This window comes from Aythya ferina (assembly GCF_964211825.1).
Source record: "Aythya ferina genome assembly, chromosome: 2".
In the NCBI taxonomy this organism is placed as follows: Eukaryota; Metazoa; Chordata; class Aves; order Anseriformes; family Anatidae; genus Aythya; species Aythya ferina.
In genome coordinates, this window is record NC_140297.1 from 25,260,338 (window position 1) to 25,284,396 (window position 24,059).

At 38.3% G+C, this 24,059-nt stretch overlaps 1 protein-coding gene across 1 annotated transcript in view; it reads left to right on the top strand.

The window, feature by feature from the left end:
- Positions 1 to 2,776: 2,776 nt before the first annotated feature.
- The window catches only part of VPS50 (VPS50 subunit of EARP/GARPII complex), a 75,637-nt gene continuing 54,354 nt past the window's right edge, over positions 2,777 to 24,059 (top strand). Inside the window, exons 1-9 of the mRNA XM_084510804.1 lie at positions 2,777 to 2,913; positions 4,835 to 4,903; positions 12,799 to 12,921; positions 13,534 to 13,605; positions 16,967 to 17,020; positions 19,305 to 19,375; positions 20,363 to 20,480; positions 20,562 to 20,597; positions 23,196 to 23,278. Of these exons, the coding sequence (XP_084366930.1) occupies positions 2,881 to 2,913; positions 4,835 to 4,903; positions 12,799 to 12,921; positions 13,534 to 13,605; positions 16,967 to 17,020; positions 19,305 to 19,375; positions 20,363 to 20,480; positions 20,562 to 20,597; positions 23,196 to 23,278 (659 nt within the window). The 5' untranslated portion in view covers positions 2,777 to 2,880. The remainder of the gene's footprint in view (positions 2,914 to 4,834; positions 4,904 to 12,798; positions 12,922 to 13,533; positions 13,606 to 16,966; positions 17,021 to 19,304; positions 19,376 to 20,362; positions 20,481 to 20,561; positions 20,598 to 23,195; positions 23,279 to 24,059) is intronic.

Consider the following 24,059-nt stretch of genomic DNA (forward strand, 5'->3'; position numbering starts at 1 on the left):
CTTTCTTTCTTTCTTTCTTTCTTTCTTTCTTTCTTTCTTTCTTTCTTTCTTTCTTTCTTTCTTTCTTTCTTTCTTTCTTTCTTTCTTTCTCTCTCTCTCTCTCTCTCTCTCTCTCTCTCTCTCCCCCTCTCTCCCTTTCTCTCTCCCTCTCTCTCTCTCTCTCTCTCTCTGATAAGATTTTTTTCCAATGATAGCCTCCTCTTTTCTGTTACAAAAAATGCAAAAGAGCTATTGCAAAGCCATGTCTAGCATTTTCTAGCATTTTTAGCATTTCTAGCATTTTCTAGCCCATAGTTTTTTTTTTTTTTTCTTTTTTTTTCTTTTTTCCTTTAACATAAGTGAAATAGAGTGATGATTTTGTTGCCTTTCTCTGAACGACATGTAATGTGAAGTGCCCATCAGGAGTCTACTAACAGAATCCTGCGGCTAGAGTGGACAACTTACTAGAGTTGTTGAGTTAGCTGCTGATTACTGTTTATTCTGCATGAACCTACATCAGTTTAATATTAATACTAATGTATGACCTGGATTCTGTCCAAGGCTGTCACTCACTGTACAAATCTAATCAGCGGCAAACCTGGAACCCTCCCACAGTTGCATGAGCAGTAATAGTTTGCAACAGCAAATATTTGCATCGACAGAGGTGGTTTATCCATAGAAAAACACACTTTAAGTTTTCCCTATACAGTACTTAGGCTGTTATGGATTAATAAATACTAGGCTTGACTGTACCCTGCCTCATGCAGGGGATTGCTTCTGCTTCTCAGTGGGTGCCTGTGCTGGTGTTAGGAGCAGGGGGTCTGCAAGCTGCTAAGCCTCCAGCAGCAAGACTGAACACTCAATGTGTATTTCAGTTAAAGGAAGGTGAAAATACCCAGAGCCTTCCAGAATTTTTAGCAGCTCCATATAATAAAATGTAAGAAACGAGAGGGTTATTTCAGGTTAACAGAAGCATAGGTAGAGTGAGTGGTCCCACCAGAAATAATGTCATCACCTGACACAAGCCTGCAGATTAAGAGGATTTTGTGCATATTCCCAAAGGCTTCCGGTGCCCACTGCCCTGCTCCTCCCGCATGCTGTTGTTTGAAACCTGTTTAATCCACTTAACTGTAGTCTAGATATATCAAATTGCAACCTTTTATAAAACTCGAGTTAGAAATGATTATCTGCTTGGTTTCAATATGTAATAAAATATTGGTTGTGTGTTCCAGCTAATTTCTAACCAAAGTGAATGGGAGCTTTCTCACTGGGATAAAATCCGTATTAGTGTTTTAAATGACCTATGTGGGCAAAGAAAATTAAAAACAAACAAACAACCTCCTCCCCCCCCCCCCTCCCCCGATTAGCATAGCTATATTTTTCAAGTAAGTGTGCCCCCTTATTCCAGCATTTGGTTATACTCCCAGTGTCACTAATATGCTGAACTTTTTTACACCAAATAATTCACACTAATAAAATGGAAGCCAAAACCATACATTCTTTTTCCCATAAAACTCTGGTTTGTGCTGGTTGTTAAATGTCATTGAAACTTCCAGTAAATCAAACCTCACTCATTTCTTTTTAATAAAAGACTATTAAAACTGCATGAAAGCAACTTTATTTGTAGCAGCAACATCCTGAACACTTTGAGTATTTCCGCTAATTTTAGTTATTACTAAGAAATAATTTTTTTGTGGGCTAAGCTTCTCAAGGACCTTCTACAGAAATAATTATGGATGATATTCTGAAAGGTAGCCAGAACTAAAGAATTCTTGCCAGACAAGGCTGGAAAGGGTGGCAAAGTTCACTCCGTGGCTCTGTCAGTTCTGGCAGAGCAGCACGCCTGCTGTTACCTGACATACTCTGCAGTTGGACAGGTGGGGGGGTAAATACAGGGCGTAAGAAATGCATGCTGAGCTAGTCTGTGTGCGGACTCCAGTCGTCCCCAAAAAGATGAGCAGTCTTTTCTGTAGCTATGTCTATATAGCTGCTATGTCTACATAGGTGCTTTCTGCAGCTATTAGCATGTCACAGTGCTTGCACTGGTAGCATAATTATTATGTCATCTCCAGTTAAGCAAGGATGATAAATTTTTGAATAATGACACAAAATAGATTTATGATGTAATTATTTTTTAATTTGTTCTACGTATCTCAACTAAGTACAGAGACACACAGGCCTGTTTTGGTCATGCAAAACTGCATCATCACCGGAGCAGGCCTGATGCACTCAGACATAACGTCTGAGGCGATCTGAGGCAAACTGAAAGCTGCATTTCTCTAAGTGGATTTGCCAGCCTGTCCTTTTAGACAGTGCCTCATTTTGTCTTCTCAGAGAATGGATTTCAAGGCCTAAATAGGCCGACATTAAGTGTACAGAGGGGCACGTCGGCCGGCAGGTAACCAACACGGCTTCCGAGGGACCGCGCTAGCAGGGCACGGGGGCGAAGGGCTCCAGGCACAAATCGCTTTTTGGCGACCCTTCGCGGAGCCCCCGCCTCAAACACCCCGAGCCGGGCTCGGCAGAGCGGCTCCTGCGAGCACAGCGCTGCCTGGCACCGAGGGGCAGCTCCACACCGGTGCAGCTCCACGCGGGGGCTGCCCACCGAGAGCCGCCCCCTCGGGCACGGCTGAGGCGCCCCCCCCCGGCGGCCGCTCCCTCAGCGCCGCGCTCCGCCCTTGGCTCCGCTCCCTCCCTGCCGGCCCGGCGGTGCCGCGGCGCTGACGGGACTTGTAGTTCGCCTGCTGCCGCCCTGCCCAGCGCCGAGCCCGGCTCCGCCGCCCGAGGACTGCAGGTCCCAGGGAGCAGCGGGCGGGCGCGGTCAGGTGGCGCCCAACATGGCTCCGCCGTGAGCCTGCTGCCGTGAGGGGCTGCGGCCGTGCGGGGCTGCGGGGCGGCGCCATGCAGAAGATCAAGTCGCTGATGGCCCGGCAGGTGAGGCAGCGGGGCCGGGAGGGGGGGGGGCGGCTGCGTGGGGAGGTGTGGCTGTAGGGGCGCCGGGCCGTGGCGCTGTAATATGGCCAGGCGGCTGTGCCCGGCGAGCAGCCGGCCCCAGGGTTGTGTCGGGGTGTGCGGCTCGGGAGCGTTCACAGGGCAGTGTCCGAGTCGCTCAGATGCACGGAGCGTCGTTAAGCGGAGCCTGTTTGCCCTGTGTCTGGATTTCAGAGCTTAAAAAGTGCCTTAAGCATCGCCCGCCAGCTCATCGCCTGCCCCAGGTGGTTGTAGGGGGCGGTGGGAGAGCCAGGAGCTGAACTTTGGTTCCCAGCGCTGTCTCCAGAGCACAGGCAGGAGGCAGGGTTTAAAATGGAGACCAGCGTGGAAGCCGAATTCCCCAGATAATGTTTTGGGCCCTGTACCATTACATTGCTATGGATGGGTAATGGGATTTTGGCTGGGGCGCTGTTTAGAGCCTTCTTTTACGTTGTACATCCCCTGTTGTCAGGAGTCAGCCCAGCAGTGAGCGAGCAGCTCTCGGCCACACCTAACAGGAGCTGTTGGAAGCCCGCCTGGTGTGCAAATGGTGTGGTCTGACACTAATACAATTTAGGCAATTCTCAACCTTTGGGAGGGATAAAGGTCCACCCAGCATTCACTAAGTGCAACTTTTTGCTGCTGATGGAAATAAGCTGCCTTCAACGCAGAGTTTTGAGGTGGTTGTGGAAGATTTCATGTGGAGTAGGAGAAGCCGCGGCACTTGCTTTGGGTTGTTTGTTACCTTGAATTTCAGATTCACAGCCTTTGGGGGCAGTAACTGGGAAGGGAGGGTGTTTTCAAACCGTGCCCAAGAGAACCTGAGAGCCAAAACCAGAATGAAGAGGTTTTGCGTATGGGGAAGATGAAACAACTGTGAAGTGACGTAGAGACAATTCACATGATGAATTTGTAAAACACTGTATTGGTGTCAGAGGATAAAAGCACACTTCTTTCAATGTGAGCTCATACAGTAATTGCATGGCTCCTTTCGGTTCAGAGAAAGCATTGGTACCCAGGGCGTGAAAGGGGCTTAGAAACACTGTCAGTGGTGTCAACTGGGGAGAATTTGAGAGAAATCTGACTATGACTCAGGGCTCATGTGAACTGCCAGGGGGTCAAGGGAAGGGTAGAGTCAGAACCACATCTGAAACTTGAATTTTTAAGTTCACTTCTGCTTAGAAAGATAGCAGAGAATGTGCTAAGAAACATGTTCTGTGATACTGCTTCATAAAATGCATATCATGTTGAACAGACATGTACTCATCTGGTTACTTGATGTTTCCTGTACGAAGCTTGTCTAATAGAGCGTATTCTATTTATGTGGCTTTGTGGGTTTTAAAGAATAATAATGATATAAAAGAGCTAATGTTGGTTATGCATCTTTTTTTCAGCTTGGTTATGCTTACAGAAAATGATTCCTAATAGTTTTATATGGTAAATTGAGAAATCTTCCAACTTACAAAAATATTATAGTTATGCAGCAGGGTAGGTAGCACTTACCTTGAATTTGATTGATTGCATTAATCCATTAAGTTTGTGGAACAAAAAACATTGTGTTTTTTGGACACACTTGAATTTTTAAACATTTGTAAGTTGGCAGGAAGATGTAAGTGGACTTTGGTAAGAGGATATTAGTGAACTCTCCTAAAAAGGTACTTACTGCATAAAGCTGGAAGTGCATAGATGTTTGAGGAATATAATTTATATACCAGTGGCCTCAAGGTTTTATAGAATAAAGGCTTAGCCTTCCAGACTTATGTCAGTGTAATTTATTAAAGGACTTGTGTGTTTTTTTTTTCTTCAGTAACAGGTAAGACTTGGGCAGTTTGATTGCAAGATATGTAAAGTAATCAACCTTAACTGACTTAAAATTCTTTTAAAGGGTCTAAGAAGTCCTCAGGAGAGTGTCCATGACCTCAGTCCTATTGAAAACTTACGGATTCCTAGTAAGGTATGATACATGACCTCCTCCCACCCCCTTCAGTTTTAATTTTTCATTTTATATTTAAATGACACTTAGCTGCTTTTTTTCTTTTTCTTTTTTTTTTTTTTTTTTTTCCTTTGGTCACAACACCAGATTTGTTGCTGTTCTTCTTGATGGTTTTGTTTCCTCCTGAATACCTTTTGATTTTTTTTTTTTTTTTTAATGAAAGAAGTAGAATTTTGAGGCAAAACAGTGCGTCAAGTCAAAATGAGGGTGCATTAAAATTTCTTTCTTGGAACTTTGGAGTTGTCACTGGATGTTGATCTCAATATTTTTAGGTTTCCTGCTCAAATCAGGGTAGAGGGGGAAGAAGGGAAGGAAGTGCTTTTTGTCACTTAGGAAAGTACATGATATAAGGGTAGCCTGCATAGTTCTAGTCCTGGTATTCGGTCTTTGCATGCTTTTGGTGCCATAAATGTATTTCAGAATTTCATGGTTTTCATCTTCAGCATATACAATTAACTTCATATTCTACTTTAAATGTTATAGCTTTAGAATAATAAAAATCATTTTACTTTTTATTTATCTCACTGTTCAGATGATGTCATCTCTCTTTCGTCTCACAGATCATGCTGAGTAATCTGTATATGAGGGAGAATTTGTTACAATATTTGACTGGTAGATGATTCACAAGACTTACTGTGGATGATACTTATTCTCTTCTTCTAATTTGGACCTTGCCTTTAACCAATGAGTTATTTAAGTTACCGACTTCAACTGAATTTTGATGCCTTATTTTACATTTAAAAAACCTGTATTTCTCTCTCTCTACATAAGAGATGTAATTGTAATATGAGATGTAATTGTAATAACATTGTAATATGATGCTCGTACTAAGGCAGACAAGAAAATCAGTGTTATTCCGTGTTTAAAAAAAATCATATAACAATCTCTAAATTGGTACATAATATTCTGTTAAACAGTGGCCAATATATTGATTTCAAAGACTCAAAGTATTCAGTTGCAGTGACGTTTAAAGAACTGTCACATTTCCATGGCTCAGGTTTCAAAACTGCAAATTCCTGCCACCCACTGGGCATCCAATTTCAAATAGCCCTTTCTGCCAAGTTGACTCTCCAGGTAAAAATAGATGCAGGGTATCTTGGTTGGCTCTCTGCTCTGTAAAGGTTTGATGTTATGTGTCTGGTAAACCTACACTTTGTATCAATAACAATGGGAAAACAAATACCTCTCAATTTGCAATTTTTTTTTGTTAATTTTTGGAAGAGTTCTGGTGGTTGTATGCTGTCAACCCTTTGTAACGTGAGAAAGTTATCAGCAACTGTTCTGCAGACAGAACAGAATCTCCTGAAAATGAGGAATTCTGTGCTGAAAAGACAAGACTGCATCAACATTAGGACTCATCACCTGATTTTTTTACAAAGCTGATAAAATTAGAGTATTATTCTCTTCTGTGCCATAGTATGAAGCTTTTATAGTTTTTAATTCTTCTAACATTTATTCCCTTTCAAAATGTTTTAGGTGAGTGGTTTTAAAAATAACTGCTGTATTAAGAATATATATTCTGAATATTCAGATTCTGAATCTGAATATTCTGAGATGATTACGTTAGCTTTTTCCTTCTCAAAAAGCTATATTCAGTGAATCTCTTGTACAGGTACCTACTTATCTGTTAAAACATTGAATCAGGTGAATATTGAGTAAAATTACTGTGTTTTGATCAGTTTATCTCCTGGCTATGGTCCAAGGCCATATATCACAGTAATTTTACTTCCATCGCTTTCCTTTTAAGAGGAAGGATTAATATTACTATCCCTTCTTAACTTTGCTAAAACCTTCATTGTATGATTTTACTTTCCAAATGGTAAAGCATCAGATGAGACACCATAATATGTTTTCTGGACTGTGGGCATCAATCCTGATACCCTTTCCTGAAAACAGGAATTTTGGGTAGCGGGGAGGGGAAGATTTTGTCTGTGTTTTGTGGTATGAGTAACCATCAAGGAGATTAGGTTTCAGTACTGAGCAGAAATTGAAAGTCATCGAGTCCTTGGATATACGTGTTTGTTTTGAACTAAAACGACATTCAATGCCATAGCAACGTACTGATGTCACAAATCAGAATAACGTAATTACAGGTTGGTTCAAGTAGTTTTGCTGGATATAAGCTAACCCCTCTCAATAATTATTTTATAGTAATGGACAAGTTTGGTGAAGAGAATTCATTTTTGAATGCAAAAGTAAAGGCAATAAGAAGGTTTTTAAAGGCAATGAGTGAAAAAACATAATATTAATCATAATATTGCAGGCTGCTTTTTGAAAGCATATGTTGTTCTCTGCTGCCACATTTTAATAATGTTTTTTGTTCATATCTTGAATAACAAAAGTCTCACGCTCACAAGCCAAATACTGTTTTGACTATAGAATGGTTATGTTGCTACGCTTTCATCATCACACTTCCACAGCCAAAGTGCAATCCCCAGACTGATTTAGGACAAGTGTTGCTCAAAGTTTCAAATGCTAAGCTAATGTTGTAGAAAGGTGTACAGAATAAAGGACTGCAGAGTCAGCATGAATTATTCAAAAGAGCACAAACCGTTGATAGATAATGATAACTCTAGGGACAAAAGCGTGTCTTTGAAATGGTGACTGTTGAACTAAATTGAAAGTCAAATGGAAAATACAGAGAATGGGGAAAGGATCTCCTCAGGGGAAAACATCTCCTCAGAGGAAAGCCAGCAAAATTCTCATGGGTTTTGATATCTGAAAGTTACTTGCTGACTGGTGGCTTGCTGGTAAGCATGTGAAAGTGGAGACTGTGCTCCTCAATTTTGTATTTTCTTTTGTTCCTTTTTTTTTTTTTTTTTTTTTTTTCCCAAACAATGAAATGATTTACTACCTTTATTTTACTGAATACCCCTGAGTGTATGCACTCACATTACCCATTACTCCCAATAGGTTCTGCAACTGTCTTGAAAAATTCCAATCTGCTTGCATCATATGAAGATAAATCACCAGCTAACTTGCTTTACTTTCTGTTGTAATACAGAACCATACTACCAACTCGGTAACACAGAGAAATAAACGTATAGTGGATTAAGTCAGAGATGGAGTTTGTAGATAAGGTAAATCTGAACTGAAAGGCAAAATTTCTAGAAGAAAGAGTAGCCTGCAGAATGATTTCATGTCTTCTTTGGGTTGAGATACCTTACTTCAACTGGATTGTGATTGTCCTGGGGAACTGTAATTCTTGGCATATCAGTGTCTTTTGGTTGTTGAAAATGGTGTGTATTAAGGATGGTATAGAACTGCAGTACTGGTTTTTGAACCATTCTGTGATTGTCAGCTTTGTTCTTCCCCAAGCTGATAACAATTCTGTTTGGTAGATTCCCTGCCTTCCACGTTCCTGACATACCTTGAAACGGTCAGACATTACTCTGCACCCTACAGTAACGGGGAAACCCAATACACCCTCCACAAAAGGTTAAGAGAGGTATTTTGTACACTTCAAGTGTGTAGGGTTAATAATGAGATGATTTTGAATTAGGTTATTTTTATCTTGATGATAATCAGCTCATATGCCATACATAGAAATTAGTTGGCTTTGTCGCTTACGGTGGTAAACAATACTGGAAGTTTATTTTTAATTCTTTTCCTATAGATAGAGAAGATATAGATTTCTTAGTCTGTTGTGGGTTTCCATTTCCCCAACAATAGCTGTGTGCATTAAGTGGTGTGACTAATGTCTGGTCAGGCTTTGTTATTCTCTGCCTATCAGGAGAATTGTTTCCACAGTGTCATGTTTGTTTTGGTAGAGAGAAGGTTTTTTAATAAGTACTCTGTATGCATATTGAAGAATGAAGGATGAAAAGAATGTTCTGGACGTTTCACGTGAAAGACAAGGGACCACCACAGACTTCCCTGTGGGACTTCATTCCATAGCTGTGGATTAGCTAATAAATGTTTTACCTTGAGGTGGGTTTATATATATACATATAGAGGTGTATCAGCTATTGCTGACCTTCAGCTTCTGATTAGGTTAGAAGCTTTTTAGATTTTTCTGTCTCTAAGCAGTTTCTATTAACACTGTCTTGATCATGAACACTTCTCGGTGTCTGTTTCCCAAGTCTTTTCGTTGATTGTTAGTGGAATGCAGAAGGTGTTTGCTTCAACTTTGTACTAGTAATGCTTCAGTAGCAATGTTGTTTTTCGCGTTGCAGGCAGCGTAGAACAAAAGAGAGAGTGGGAGTATGACACACAGGGAAATAGCTGGGTAAGTCATCTAAAACTTCCTGAACTGCCTTTCAGATGAGTCTGCAATGAAGTGACTCTTCTGAAATACGGTTCAAGTAATTACTGTAGGCTCCTGGACCCATAAACTTCTATTTCCATACACCAGGAAGGCAAAACAATGTGAGAAGTTTGTGGATGCAAATACTTTTATTTAGCAACGGTTTCTTCAAATTTGTAAGCTGTTAGACAGACAGTTCTTTGTTTCCACCCTCGCACCCTGCCCAGAAACTGTCTTTCACTGATCTGTTTAGGTGGCATTATGTAAGAGAGACCTGATCCTTAGGGTAGCACTCGGCATGGCCTGCAAAGAAGCATGGTTGACAGGTTAAATTGTCTTTCAATGAAAGCATGGTCCAAAACACCATGGAAAGGGGAAAAAAGAAGTCATATTTGCACATCACCACAGATGATGCAAATTTTAAGTAGGTAAAGTGTCTTGCTGAGCAAAACTTTGGAAACATGAGTATTCGAAGTGGCATCTTAGATGTTACGTTGGCTGGTTATTGGTTGGAGAGTTCCTACTGCTGAATGTATGTATTAATCTGGGCAGTTGGACTGGAGTACTTTGGGGTTCACCTTGCTGATATGTCACTCTTTCTGATCTCCTTTGTATCTGATTTGGTTTAGTGAAGTTCTCTGCACGGTCACCATCACATGATTTTCCCATCCCAAATTTCTATAGCTTTTTCTATTCAGAATACTTCTTGAACTTCTGAATTTACATATTAACTTACTGTTAAAAGTTTTTTAATGTTGATTTTTAAACTATTTTTTAAAGGCAGTTTTTTTCAGTGGCAATAGTCTTGAGGTATAAAATTTTTGAGGTATAAAACTGACCTGAGGGATTTAATAAAGCTTCTCTCTCTGCCTGTACACAGTGTGCAAGTACTACCTCCACAGTGCTAAATATGAACTTTACCGAGGCCCTTGAAACAATTGGCTTCGTATTGTAAGCTTTTTTTTTTTTTGTATTCCTGATTGAAGGGATGAGGAAAACTGAGTAACAGCAAACTAGGCAAGGATTATTGCTTCCTTCAGTGGTAAGTGAAAAGACTGGTCTTGAGCCTGTTAGTTGTTTGAAACTAGTGGAGCATAATGGACTGGAAGCTGCAATTTACCATGGCATAAAGTCTGGTGTAATTTATATGGGAGCTTAAGTTTATCCTGGAGAGTCCAGTCTCTCTCTGGACTGACTGTTCTTCTAGAAAGAATGAACAAGATAAAGAAAAAGCCTGCCCATTTAATAAATATTTCCCCAGGTAGTGTTTTTGTGAGAAACACTGAGATAAATGTTTTTTTCTGAGACAGGAGAAGATAGTTTCTGAGTAATTTTTCTAGCAATGCCAACCTCAGCGTTATTTTTGTGCTGAAAAATATGTTATTCTACAAAGATAAAAAGGTCACTGATTAGGCTTCATTGAAACGTTCATATTAAAAACAGTCCTCCCAATTTATTAAGTGCCTCTAAATCATAAAAATCAAATAATATGACAGAAAGAATCACATAAATAATAATGACATAAAGCATCACATAAAGAACATGTGTCCATGGTATCCTTAATGTATGTTTAGGGGACATCAGTCACCACTGACTTAAGGCATTGACATATTTTACCAGCATGACGAGAAACCATCAAGAAATTCAGATTGTTCGAAATCTTTCTTGGATTTTTTTCTTTTCCTTTCTTTTTTTTTTTTTTTTTTAATTTTATTTATTTATTTATTTATTTATTTATTTATTTTTAACAAATGACCACGCCAGGAACTTATAGCCAAACATCCAGGTGATAAATTAGGTAATTCCATTTGCAGTGGTTCAGTGGACAAATTAAGCTGACCCTGTCTTGTATGTTTTTTATTTTTAGTTTCTTATAGATAAAGCTTAGTGTACTGTAAAATGTTAAGCTAATTTATAGAGGGGCTCTGTGTTCAGCATAAAGCTGCCATTTGTTAGGAAGCCGAGCAGGAAACACACTTTGTTTGTTGTAAAGGACAGGAACACATATGGTTAGATGACAGAGAGTTGTGTTGTTAGTGAAACTGTTGCAAGAGCAGCCTGCCACTGAATCTGAACGCAGGCATCATCTGCTGATTCACGCGCCCTCATGCGATGGAAGCTTCAAAATCACAGATTAAACAAATGAAAAATACCCCCCGGAGCCTCTTTCAAGAACCTGTTCCTTCTCATCCCTGACAGCCTGGGCTCTGCTTCACGTGCCCTCAGTGAGGCTGAAGGGGGTGAGGTGAACAGGAGCTGTCCGGGTGCCCCGTTCCCCTCAGGCCTTCCCGCCCTGCGCGGCCTCCCCAGAAGATGGAGGCCGCTGCCTCCGCCCCCCGGCGGGCGGCGCCCGAGCACCGCGGGGCGGCCTCTACCCTGGCCTCCGCCGTGCCAGCCCGTTCCCCCCCCCTCCTTTTTTTTTTTTTTTTTTAATAGGCTGTTTTAGAGGAGCAGCGGCTCTTTTTGATGCTTTAGGAAATTGTTCGCGTGTCCCACCTTGGTTGCGTTTATTTGTGTAGGAAAAACAGCACCTTGCTGTGTGGGTGAAATCTCCCTTTGCCTTGTAACGTACGGGCTTTGATGTTACCGAGGGACGTGCAAAATGAGGAAGTTTGTGATTGTTCGGTAAATTAATCTCAAATCCGCTGCCTTTAGCTGGTGAAATAAGCTCTTGAGTTCTTGGTGATGGAAATAAGGGCACCTTGTCCCACTGTAGCAACTTGTGTCAGAGGCTTGGGGTCTTGATGGGACACTTCAGTCTGCTGGACCACTTTGTCAGGGTTAAATTATAATATCAAATAATACGATCAGACCTTTAACTTGCCTTTTCTTCCCTCCCTTCCTTCTACCCTGAATGTTTCCCTTTTGAATCTCTAATAAAGGTTTTCATTCTTTCCGTGGGAACAGCCCACTTCAACTTCAAATATTAGTTGAAAAATCCAGTATGGGAGGATGAGAGGTTCAGACTCAATTTGTGGCGACGAGTGGGCACAGCTGGGCTCTTGAGAAAACCTTCCACGTGAGATTGTGCCAGGAGCGAGGAGAATGCACATCTTGAATATTAGCTGTCACAAAGCTGTTGGTGCCTGTCTGTTTAGACCACCCCACTAGAGTCAAGAGACTAAAGTCAAGTGTTTAATGGCACGTCTTTTATCAAAGTTACCAAAGTGAATTCTGAGAGCTAAATGGAATAGTTACACGTGTAGTGACACTGTCTACCCTAGGTTTACAAAGGTAGTTCTTCAGGTTAAGAAATAAATAAATCAGATTTTAGCTTTTACTTTTAATGAAAAATTCTACAATATGCTAAGCTTCAGGAGGAAAACTGCAGACTCAGCATCCATTTATGCCACAAATAAATATTGAGGAAGAAATGTTTAGGTAATCTGTGACAATGAAACTTGCACTGTTCTTTGAAAAGTTTAGACTGTCTTGCTGTTTGTAACGAGGAATGCAAGCTGCAGTGTACAGATCTTTCTATTCTCAAGAAATTATTGCTTCTTGTACTAAAGTTCTTAATGACTTTCAGAAAATAGTTGTTTTGGTAAGCATTGTTCCTTCTAGAATGTGATATTATGTCATGGAAATCCTTCTTTTCTGTTTTGTGAAGGAGGAGCTCAGAGAATCACGGGAAGAACCAACTGATCCTCAAGCTCAGCAAGAAATAATTAATAGTATTGAAGAAGTTTATTTTTCCAGTGATTCCTTTGATATTGTGAAGTATGAATTAGAGGTAAGTTGTCGTTATAAAATAAAAGGCAGTAATGTATCTAAACATTGAAGGCCAAAAGTCAGCTTCTTTCAGTGATCCATTTTCCATTTGTTTCTTATATCCTGAATTAATGCAAAACAGTGTGGATTTTGTTTTGTTTTTTGTTACCCCTCCCCATGCCGAAATCTTCTTGCAGTTGTATGGAGGTTCCAACCTATGGTATTAGTATGGAGTCTCTTTTAATGTGATGTGATAATATCAGGCCTGATGTGCTAACATACTTAGAAATTTAAACTACTAGGAGAAAGTCCAAATAGTTGGAGGAAAAAATGTCTATTCTGTATTTTGGGTATTTTTTTAAACAGATGGAATTAATAGACTAAGAAGTTAATAGTTTCAATGGCTAGGGGCTTGTGTATGTATATGTATGTCTTAAAATGGGGTAACTTTGAGGAAATTATGACATTATGCTTTTTAACACTGATTAATTTCAGTATCCATTATTTGAATACAAATTAGATTGCAGAAGCAATAAGAATGTTTCTTTAATTAAACTGACTGGTTAGTTAATACTGCATATGTATTTTATGTACTTTAATTTCTCACTGAATTTTATTTGTTGTTCACATTCAGAGGCTTCCTCCAGTACTTAGTCTTCAAGAACTGGAAGAGTACAGAGACAAATTAAAACAACAGCAAGCTGCTGTAAGTAAAGGTGTTTAGTATACTAAACTCTATACTATACTGAGAGTTTTTTTTTTTAATTATCTATAATTGTAGGTTAAAGTGATTTTTTTTTTTTGTACTTTTTTTAAAAAAAAAGCATTTTTTGCTTTAATATTGTTGTGTGCTTTTGTAATGGAAAATCATATCAGTAAATCGTATAATCTTAAGTGATAAGTATTGTAAGAAGGATCAAATGGGCTGTTAAAAAAGAAACTTTATTTTTAGTTCAGTTTTTCCAATGTATTGCAAGAAATAAAATGCTGAACACAGCACTTAATAGTGCTGTAGAATCCCTTTTTTGAGAAACTTTTGGCAATGTAGAACACAAAATGTTTTTTAAAAAATCAGCCTCTTTCTCTAGAGTCTGTATTTTTACCTTATTTTTCATTTGCTGATTTTTTTTTTAACTTGTCCCCAAGTATTTCTAGTAAGTACTGGTATATACTTACTATGAAATGAAATAATGAGTAATAACTGTAATTTATGGGGGAATCGGAGTAGCAGATTCTGAAGGGTATTTTTTACTTCTTAGGCTTTTTAAAAATACATTAAATATTGATTTTTTTTTTTTCTCTGAAAGATGAACAGGAAATGAATGTATTAGCTGGCATTTGGAGAGTACCTGCAAATAACAGTATTATTTCTAACTCACATCTTTAAATAGATGAAATGTACATCAGAAAATATTAAACCACTAACAATACACAAAGAACAAGTTCATTTGGCCTAAGATGTCTTTTCCCAGAATAAACCTATGAAGTGTTGTGAACTATTAGTGAGAAGCTGGGCAAATGAAAACTCCACTTTCATCACCAAGAGGTGTTGAGCCTGGTGGTGACCTATTTTAGCAAGGAAATACGCTCAAGGCTGAGAGACAACTTCATAGGCATATGCTGAATAATCCCAATACATGTTATCAATGTTTTGGCCATTTTGTGTGCACAGTGGGAAACAGCACGGGAGTAGTTTCAGTGCATGGCATGATGTGAATTGGAAAGTACATGAAGCTGACAAATAATAGAGGAGAGAACTGAGCATATTTTCCAGGAAATATGGCCCATGTGTGTCTTTCTAGACAATTAGATACAGTACTCAAGAAGTCTGCTTTTGAAATAAGATAAATATTGTATTTCTCGTGTCATTGGCTGAATGTATAGTTGACACAGGAAATTACAATAGTGATTTAGAGAGAATTCCAAATTTTAAATTCCCATAACACAAAATACTCAAATGACAATGAATTATTTGTAGTAGAGCTCTGATCTTCTGCTTCTCACTGGCTGTTACTGTCTACTTTTGCACTACTGATTTTGGTTATGTCTTTGTTTCACTATAGACTCCATGTTTTCTGTAGTTTCTCCATTCCATTACCATTTTCAATTCCATTGAGCCACTCAATACTTATTTAATATGTGTATCGTGACAGCTTTAATTTGAGTAGTCATCTGGGTACAAATAATTTGAATTAGGAGGTTTTTTTTCCTGTACATCTGTTTGGCTTCATTTTAATTAATAGTCTGATATACACAACTGTATTTTTTTTTTTTCCTTCAGGAGACAATACTTTTTTCCTGATGTGGCTAGGAAAAAGAAAATTGTTTTCTGGTCTCCTCAAAAAACAATGCAGTTTGCATGCATTGATAATTGAAGCTGCTTTCAGCAGCCACATTCATTGGTAGTGGTTGCATTTCTGGGTTACAAAGGTTAAGAATTAAAAAGTTAATCAGCACAGCAGTATAGAAGCTGCCAAAAGCAGGGAGAAAATGTGGAAATGTATATAATAACCTAGTATATGATGGTTCATTCAAAAGAAAGAAAAGAATTGCTTGTAAGTTCAGATAAGTACTATCAGTAAGTTCAGGCAAACAACAAAAATGGCTGTGGCAGATGGTTGACAGTGTTTAGGTTTTTATTGGTATTAAGTAATCAAGAACTTGCAAAACAACAACAAAGATAGTGAAAAGTGAAAATGAAATGCATCGTCTCTTATTCATGTGTACTGCTTAATGAATCCCCTTAACAGTGAAGAATCAAGCTGTTAGATTTGTGCTGGAGGCGTGAATGGCTAACAAGGATATGCCTCTTGTAAAGTTTACACATATACAAGGCTAAATGGAAGAAGAGATTGAAAAGAAGTGAAAATTTTCATAGGATATAGAGTGTATAGAGCAAAACTTCCTGAGAGCCCCAAAATTGTGCAAACTTGTAGCTTTTGGCTTCGTAACATCCTTTTGTGTGCTCCTACCTCACAAGGAACAGTTCTTTTGCTGTCCTGCAAAACAAAGCTGTAATATCAGAGTCCTTTGAAGACCATTTGCATGCAGGTGCTCTTCCAAGGGATGGGAACTGAACTGGTGGAGCCATTGTGAGTGTTACAGGAGTGCTGTATTGTAAAGATCCCAATATCATACTGTGTTTAAATAAGCAGTTTCCAGACCTGCTGTGTATAAAACAAAAAACAACGAAAACAAAAAATCCTCCTCATTGCTCTTTCCCACAAATGCGCTGGGGCTGGCTGACAGTCACAGCCAGTTTTACTTTATTTTCATTTCTGGAAGTGTTGGTCCCTGTGAAGAATATAGAGCAATGCCAATAATGTTTTTGTCATGTTTGAAACTGAACAAACAGTTTGTAATAAACAAACAACCAAAACCTACAAACTATTTTCAAGCTTGCATTCATATGACTGTTAATGTTGGATTTCTTTTTATTTATTTATTTATTTATTTTATTTTGTGTGTTTGCGCACAAGAGACTGATCAAAGCAACAATGCTCATTCTTAAATTCAGTGCAGGCAGGGGCCCTCAGGAGCGTTCCACTTACTGTTAATTCAGAACAATGGAGAAAATTTTGAAATATGCATGTTCTGAGAACTAAAGAAATGGTGTAATGTGCACAGGGTGAATATTCATTTTGGCATGGATTTTATTTAATATGGTATCTGTCTGAAAGGTAAGCGTCATCATGACTTTCTTAGATCCCCATGGTAGATGGTTTCCTTAAGTTTCTGCTCTAGCAGTAGCATAAACAGAATGTAAGCAGTTGTAGTTACGTATTTTATTCTTATTTTTATTCTAGTATGTTCTTTAACAAGCAGAGAAGTAAGAGACTAATTTAAAAACGGTCATTAATTTCTAGGTGGAATTGTAAATAAGCATTTTACTTTAATGATCCATGTGATTTCTACGGTTTTTAAACTTGTTATGTCTGGCATATTTATTAATAAGTTTGAAAACTACAGGAGTGACACAATCACAAAGACACTGTAGAACTTCAGTATAGAGACTGGCTTATTTATAGAGATTGCTGTGTATCACTTCTGGTATTCTTGTTTTTAAGGTATCTAAGAAAGTTGCAGACTTGATTCTTGAAAAGCAGCCTGCATACGTTGAGGTAAGACTACAGTCATTTTTTAACAGTAAACCACTCAAATTTCTCCCCTTATAATACTGTTCTTGTTTCAGTTGGAATTAAATATAGTAATTGGTTAGAAGAGATGCTAGTGCTTGGCTGGAAGTAGTTGTTCTAGCTAAACCTGGATCCAGCTAAACCTGTATCTTTAATGGGTGAATGAAGGGTGTTTTAACCTGGGGGCTCTTCAGGATGCTAAATGCTTCTACATATGACTATATTAAGATGGTTTTCTGAAAACATGTATTCACATGCTTGACCAGTGCCTGTAATGGACTCGAAGAGGAGCTTTTCGAGCACCCGTGTTTAGGAATGGTTTCAGATTTTTGTACGCAAGAGCAAACAGCAATGACCTTTTTTTAAGAGAACTTAACCAGAAATCTTCTGCTGATCTCACTCAATCATGAGAGGAAAGTATCAGAATGCTGAGCTGGAAATGGAGTCTCAACATGTCAAGGACCTCTGAGAGCAAAATGAAGTGGGATTACTTTAGCTAACTACCATGCCAATATTCTGCTTCTCTTCCCTCCCAGAACATAATTGGAAGAACAGCTATCATAATGATTCTCTGAAGAGATGTTTTTGTTTGTTTGTTTGTTTTTTTCCTACCGATTTGTTTTTAATAATGACCCTATACATGTGGTCAGCTCAGCCTGCTTTTATCTGATTTTTCTTTTTTTTTTTAATTAAATCTGATTTATCGGGAAATGACACTGAGAAAACTGCAGAAGGAAAACTCAGGATTGTTTTGAAAGTAGTCTGAGAATTACCCTGTGATGGATAATTCTGTGTGTGTACAGCATCTCACACAGCAGAACCTTTTTAGTGTGCTACTGTGATGGGCCATCAGTACTTGTTTCTTGAGCTCAAAGGCAAAACACTGGGCCAATTCTATTTACTGTCTCAAATATATGCAAAATATAGGAAGTCTGCCATCACAAAGGTATGCGAGAGGCCCTCAACTTGGAAAGACCCAACTAGGGCCTTGCTGAAGAGAACAAAAAAATTGGCTTAGCAGCTTTGGAGAATTAACCATTCCCAGTGCTCGCAATGTAATGTCTTGTGCATTGGCTGCTGACACTTCAGCTATTTTCTTCTGGTCTCAACTTGATGTCTGGGGGACTGGCATGTTTGCACGCATGCTGAGCAGAGTGACTGCCCCAGGTCTTCTTTATAGGTTGTAGTATTCTGGTGTTAGTCAAATAATTCAGGGCCAAGAGCCACGCACTTGTGATAATACAAAAGATTAAGAAGTCTTCCAGTCTTTCAGAATATCTGTTTGAGGTTGTTCTGCATCATCCTGGTTATGATGGGTCATACTTTATGAGTCCTGAAGAAAGCATTGTCCTACATTGTCCCTCCAAATTACAATTATTGTAATCCTATTTTGGTTAAGCAGCTGGAGAGATTGTGATACATCTTTCTTGACTGACCAGCTAAGAGATGATCTTAAACGGAACTGAATTTTAAACTTATTTTCACTTGCCATATCTTCAAAATAAATTTAATTTTCAAAGTGAAAGTCTTCCTTCTTCCCATGGATAGCACTCAATATGTTTGTAAATGATGAGGGGTATTTTAAAAAAATAAATTCAAGACTGGAGAGAATGCTCACTGCTCTGCAGTACTAACAAAATGAATATGTACATGAAAAACAGTTTTTTTTTTTTTTTTTTTTTGATGGAGTTGAGATTACGCTAGGCACTTGACAAAGTCGAAATCAAGCTAAATTCAGGTTGCTTGTGCTGAAGAGTTTTCAGCTGAAATTCAACAGGATACAATTAACGTTCATTATGAAATGACATTTATTAAATTTTTAGAATGCAAATGTTTCTAAACAAGAAAATGTGAAATGTGTGAATGATATGTGAAACATTTTTTTGTTTGTTTTGTTTTTGTTACCCTTTGGCATATTAATGCAAATTAATCTGTATTTCTGTCCCTGATTACTATGTGGGGGGGTATTCTATTAATCATATATGGACTCTTAGGCTGCATGTGGAGTATATAAATGAGGAGGCTCTCAAGGCAATGAAAATGTATTTCAAGTATCTTTCTTCAAAGGAGAATTGTATTTGAAAAGATAGCTTGCTTTTATGTTACATACCAGTGTTTAGCATATATAAAAAGATGAAGCAAGTAATATATAAAGGAACTCTAAAAAGTCATTATAACATCTCAAGATAAACCTTCTAATTGCTAGTCTTCGCTGGTAGGTAGCAGAACTTTAACTTGTATATTTACTTAACCTCTTGTCTCTCTGTAGGAACTTGAGCGTGTTACATCATTACAGACTGGTCTTCAATTAGCGGCTGTTATTTGCGCAAATGGAAGAAGGTACCTTGCTTAAATAATGGCAGAAATTGAAAGGGGGGAAAAAGGGATTTAAGAAGACATTTGTAAACCCAGGAGGTCACTTGCTGATAATATTTCTTGTTTATGTGCTGAGTGGAATTAGCAATAGTAAATGGGCTAAAATGTACAAGTTGCTTTTTTTTTCTTCCAACTTCCACTGTCAATTGGAAGTTCTATTTAAACAGACACCTTTTGGGATATACCATTGATCCACAGACAAGTTCTGCAGAAGGGATAGCATACCTTCTAAATAGTCTGTTGGTGTGTGTTCTGAGTTTGGCTAAGATAGAGTAAATTTTCCTCCTAGAAGTTGGTATGGTGCTGTGTTTTGGATTTAGGATGAGAATAACGCTGATAACATGCCGATGTTTTAGTTATTGCAGAGCAGTGCTTAAAATAAATCAAAGACTTTTCAACTTCTCATGCTGTTCTGCCAGCAAAGAGGCTGAGGGTGCACCAGAAGCTCTGGAAGGGGACACAGCCAGGACATCTGGCCCAGGCTGGCCAAAGGGATGCCCCACACCACGTGGTGCCATGCTGAACACTTAATAGGAGGTGGCTGGCCAGGGTGGGGGGATCACTGCCTGGGAATGGGATGAGCATTGGTCAGCAGGTGGTGAGCAATTGTACGGTGCATCACTTGCTTTGTGCATATTATTATTATTATTTCTCTTTCTGTTCTGTCTTATTAAACTTTTATCTCAGCCCACAAGCTTTTACTTCCCTCCCCCTAATTCTCTCCCCCATGCTGCTAGGGGAGGTGGTGGGGAGAGCGGATGACTGTGTGGTGCTTAGCTGCCTGCCAGCATGAACTAAAACACGGTGTCATCTCAGTTTCAGGGTTTCCCTAACAATGCTTGTAATTTTGTTTTCTAGCATGTCTGATGATGTGCATACTAGTGTTTATTTGAAGTAAGCCTTATGTTATATATTATGGAAGCATGTCCTATTCATTGTTAACTTCTACAGACACCTGAATATAGCAAAGGAGGGATTCACACAAACTAGTTTGGGACTTCTTGCAAATCAAAGGAAACGACAGTTGCTTATTGGACTGCTGAAGTCTCTGAGAACAATAAAAACACTGGTATGTAAAGATTTTTTTCAGTCAATAGTAAAATCTTTTTTCATTCCTTTGTAGTTATCACTGTTTTCTTTCTCTTTTTAGCAAAGAACTGATGTACGCTTAAGTGAGATGCTAGAGGTAAGTCCCTCCCAGACTGTTGTATCTTGAAGCTATTCTATTTCTGTCAGTCATCTTAATTTTGTCCCTTCCTTCCTTCATTTTATGAACAGGCTATGATGAGTCTTTGTTGTGAAATAGTATTTTTGTTCTTATTTTAAATGTTTGAGAAATACTTCATACCAAATTAAATAGCCCCCGTGGAGGGGAACAGGGCAGTATTTTCTATCAAAGACTCAATCCTTCAGAACTTAGTTTCAGAACTTAGGCTTGAGTTAGTTGAGTGAGAGTTCTGTCTTCACTCTCCTCTCTATACCTCTGCCTATACTCCTTTTCTGGCTTTAGCTTCGCATTTGGAATTAAAAAAGAAAGCAAGGTTTAGCTGATCCTTGATATACCTAATTTGAATAAAGTACTTCTACTGGTATATTATATTACACATTTATATGGCCTTCCTACTTAGAATTTTATTCTGAAGTGGGGGAGCTTCTGTCTTTATTTAGTGGCTTGGCTTTTTAATAGTCAATTGTAGAAAATGTTGTAGCACACAGGCTATGAAGCTGAAAATTCTGCTGTTAAGGTGTGTATATGTACTGCCTAAAATGTAGCAGATACTGTGCAGGGCAAAAATAAGAACTTGTCTTCAGATGTTTAAATTGTGTGAAAGTCGGATTGAAGAGTTTATCAACAGATATATTTTGATGATATTGTGTGACTATTTTGACTTGGTAGCTTGCCAATTATTTTTAGCTGAGGTTGGATAGAATGTCATTATGGTAATCCCTAGTTACTAAATGTGGAGATTGAATTTTAGTAATTTTAACCCTTAAGATTCTTTAATTCCATACACTTTAATACACCTTGTCTCACACTTTGTTATTCTTTATCAAGCAAGAACCTATTAATTCACCTGAGGCTCCACCAATGTTATTTTCTGCTCACTAAGCTTAGGTTTTTATTAGCTTTGTATTTCTGTGCTGTGTTGTATTGCACAGGAAATCAGATCTTCACTGCTGGTAGTTGTCTTGAGACAGAGGTGTGGGTGTTGCATCTGCACACAGACCCTAATGTCAGATTTGTCAGGGATCTTTAAACTGTTACCTGCTAAAACTGCCCTTTCTGACTAACTGGAGTTTTAGAACTGTGTCAAGTGTCTTCTCCCAAATACCGTATCCCAGATATTAGCAATTTTATCATCTTTACTGAGAGGAAGTTAGTAGGTTGGAATATATGAGTTACATACATGCATATGCATACACACATACATACACAAGTATATAAAATAAACATCATAGCCGTACGGAGATGAACATTTAGGTAGGGTTCCCAACTAAAACAGAGGTGACAGAAACAGAAAGGGGTGAGCCACATCTGGAATACATCAGTAATACGTGTTACTGAAGCAGGCTTTGCAATTTGTGATGAGAAGAGCATGGAACTTGCTGCTTTACAGCCCTGGTAGACTTAATGGAGCAAGCGTCAGGTTTCCAATGGAGAAAGATGCAAAGAGCTGTAATTGCAGCAATCATTTTAAGCCAGTGTATTGTTTTATTATCATCTAGTGCATAAAGTATTTTTTTTTTAATAGCTAAACTTGATCTACATTAGAATGCCGCTGTTAAAAACAGTTTTATTTGAGAAACTTCTTTATGGTAATGGCTAAATATAAATTGCCCATGTGTTTTTGCTCTTCAGTCAATGAATTTGAAAATTCATTAGCAGCTTTGCATTTGAGCCCTCTGAAGCACATAATATAATGAATGTAATTAGGAAAAAAAGGAAAGCTCTTGGCTACTGAAGGGGATTTTCCTTTCTTCAAGAAAAAGGAGCTCATCTAATGGCCTCATATCTAATAGGATACAAAAATAATAATTATAGCCAAGACACTGTTGATGAGATCTTGGCTCTTGTATGCTCTTGTGTGTGGTTTTGGTTTGCTTTTGTCCTGGTGTCTTCATATACTTTCTGACTGATTTTTTTTCTGTCTATTGGAAATTCTTCTTGTAAATTATATATGTTTGTGTTTTTTTTTTTTTTTCCCTCCCCAAAGTATTTTTTTTTTTTTTGTCCTGGGGCCTTCTCTGAACCATTTGTCTTAAATTCAGTACTAATTAGTTATCAAATGTGTCAAAATAAATAGAATGTGTTTATTCGTGCTTAATATCAGTGTGTCTCTGTTGTCTCTTTGTTGGTTTTGTAAATTATGGCTGCAGCTCACTAGTGCCTGAACTTACCTCTTCCCCTGATCACAAATAGATCATATTGCATTAACAAAGGTTTGAAAATTAAGTGGGAAAATGTTATTTGTTTTGTAATAAGAGCCTTCTGCTCTGTTTTGTATGAATCTGTGAGTAAACAAACAAGTCATTTGCATAAGATAATGTAACATATGCAGTGTTTTTGGATCTTGCTAACATGTTGCCAGTTAATAACTCTAAATTGCTTGCAAATTAATTTCTGCAATAGACCCTCAATAGTTTCCTCCAACTTGATACTGTACAGATGTAAGAGGTGAAGTATTTTGTTCTTTGTCTTTATACATAAGCACGTAAACAAAAATGGGTGTTGTGGTGTTTGCTTCAAAAGTCAAATTAGTTTTCTGTTCTATTTTATCCCAAGGAAGAGGACTATCCAGGAGCTATTCAGCTGTGCTTGGAATGCCAGAAAGCTGCCAGCACTTTCAAACACTACAGTTGTATAAGGTGAGGTGACGTGCTGATCTCAGCTTCCGGATAGTATTTGTAAATGGTACAAAACAGTGATGGCTAATTCTAATTATCTAGAGCAGTTTTGATTTAAATTTAAATTTCTGCTTAGAAAAGTAAAGTTGAGGCATTTATAAAACCATAAACATCCTCTCAGCAGTGTTGTGACCCCATCCCACTACTACTGAGTCTTCACAATCTTAAACTATATAATCTCTACCTGGTCTGTGCCATTGTTTTGTAACTATGGTAGAAAGTTGGCAGGCAAAGTTTCAGATAAGACTGAGTTAGGACTGTGCTACAACCTGCAGCCTAGAGATACTTGGGCTAATTTTAAATAAGGAAGTTTGTATTCTGGAATTGTTTCCCTTCAATGAGATGGTTTTGAAAGGGTAACTTACCTTGATTCTGGTTGATGAAATTAGCAAGCACAGATCTTCGTGCTGTCATGGAGAAATTGCTTTCACAACCTGAACTAATTCATATATCTGCAGTTTCTAGCTTAAAAGGACTTGATGTTTTCAATTGCTTTTTATGCAATAAAAGAATTGGGTGAATGTCAAGTTCAAAGTCATAACAGATAGGACAATAAAGGAGAAAAATAAGGTGATTTTTGACATTTCATCCATGAAGAAGATTATTAGATTATCTGGGTTTTCTTTCTGTGTTATTTTTAGAGTTTTAAATTTATGGGTAAAATTCTGACGTTATTTGAGCTCCTACCAGAATGCTGCTTGACTTAGCAGGACCAAAATCTCTGAATATACAGACTTTGCCT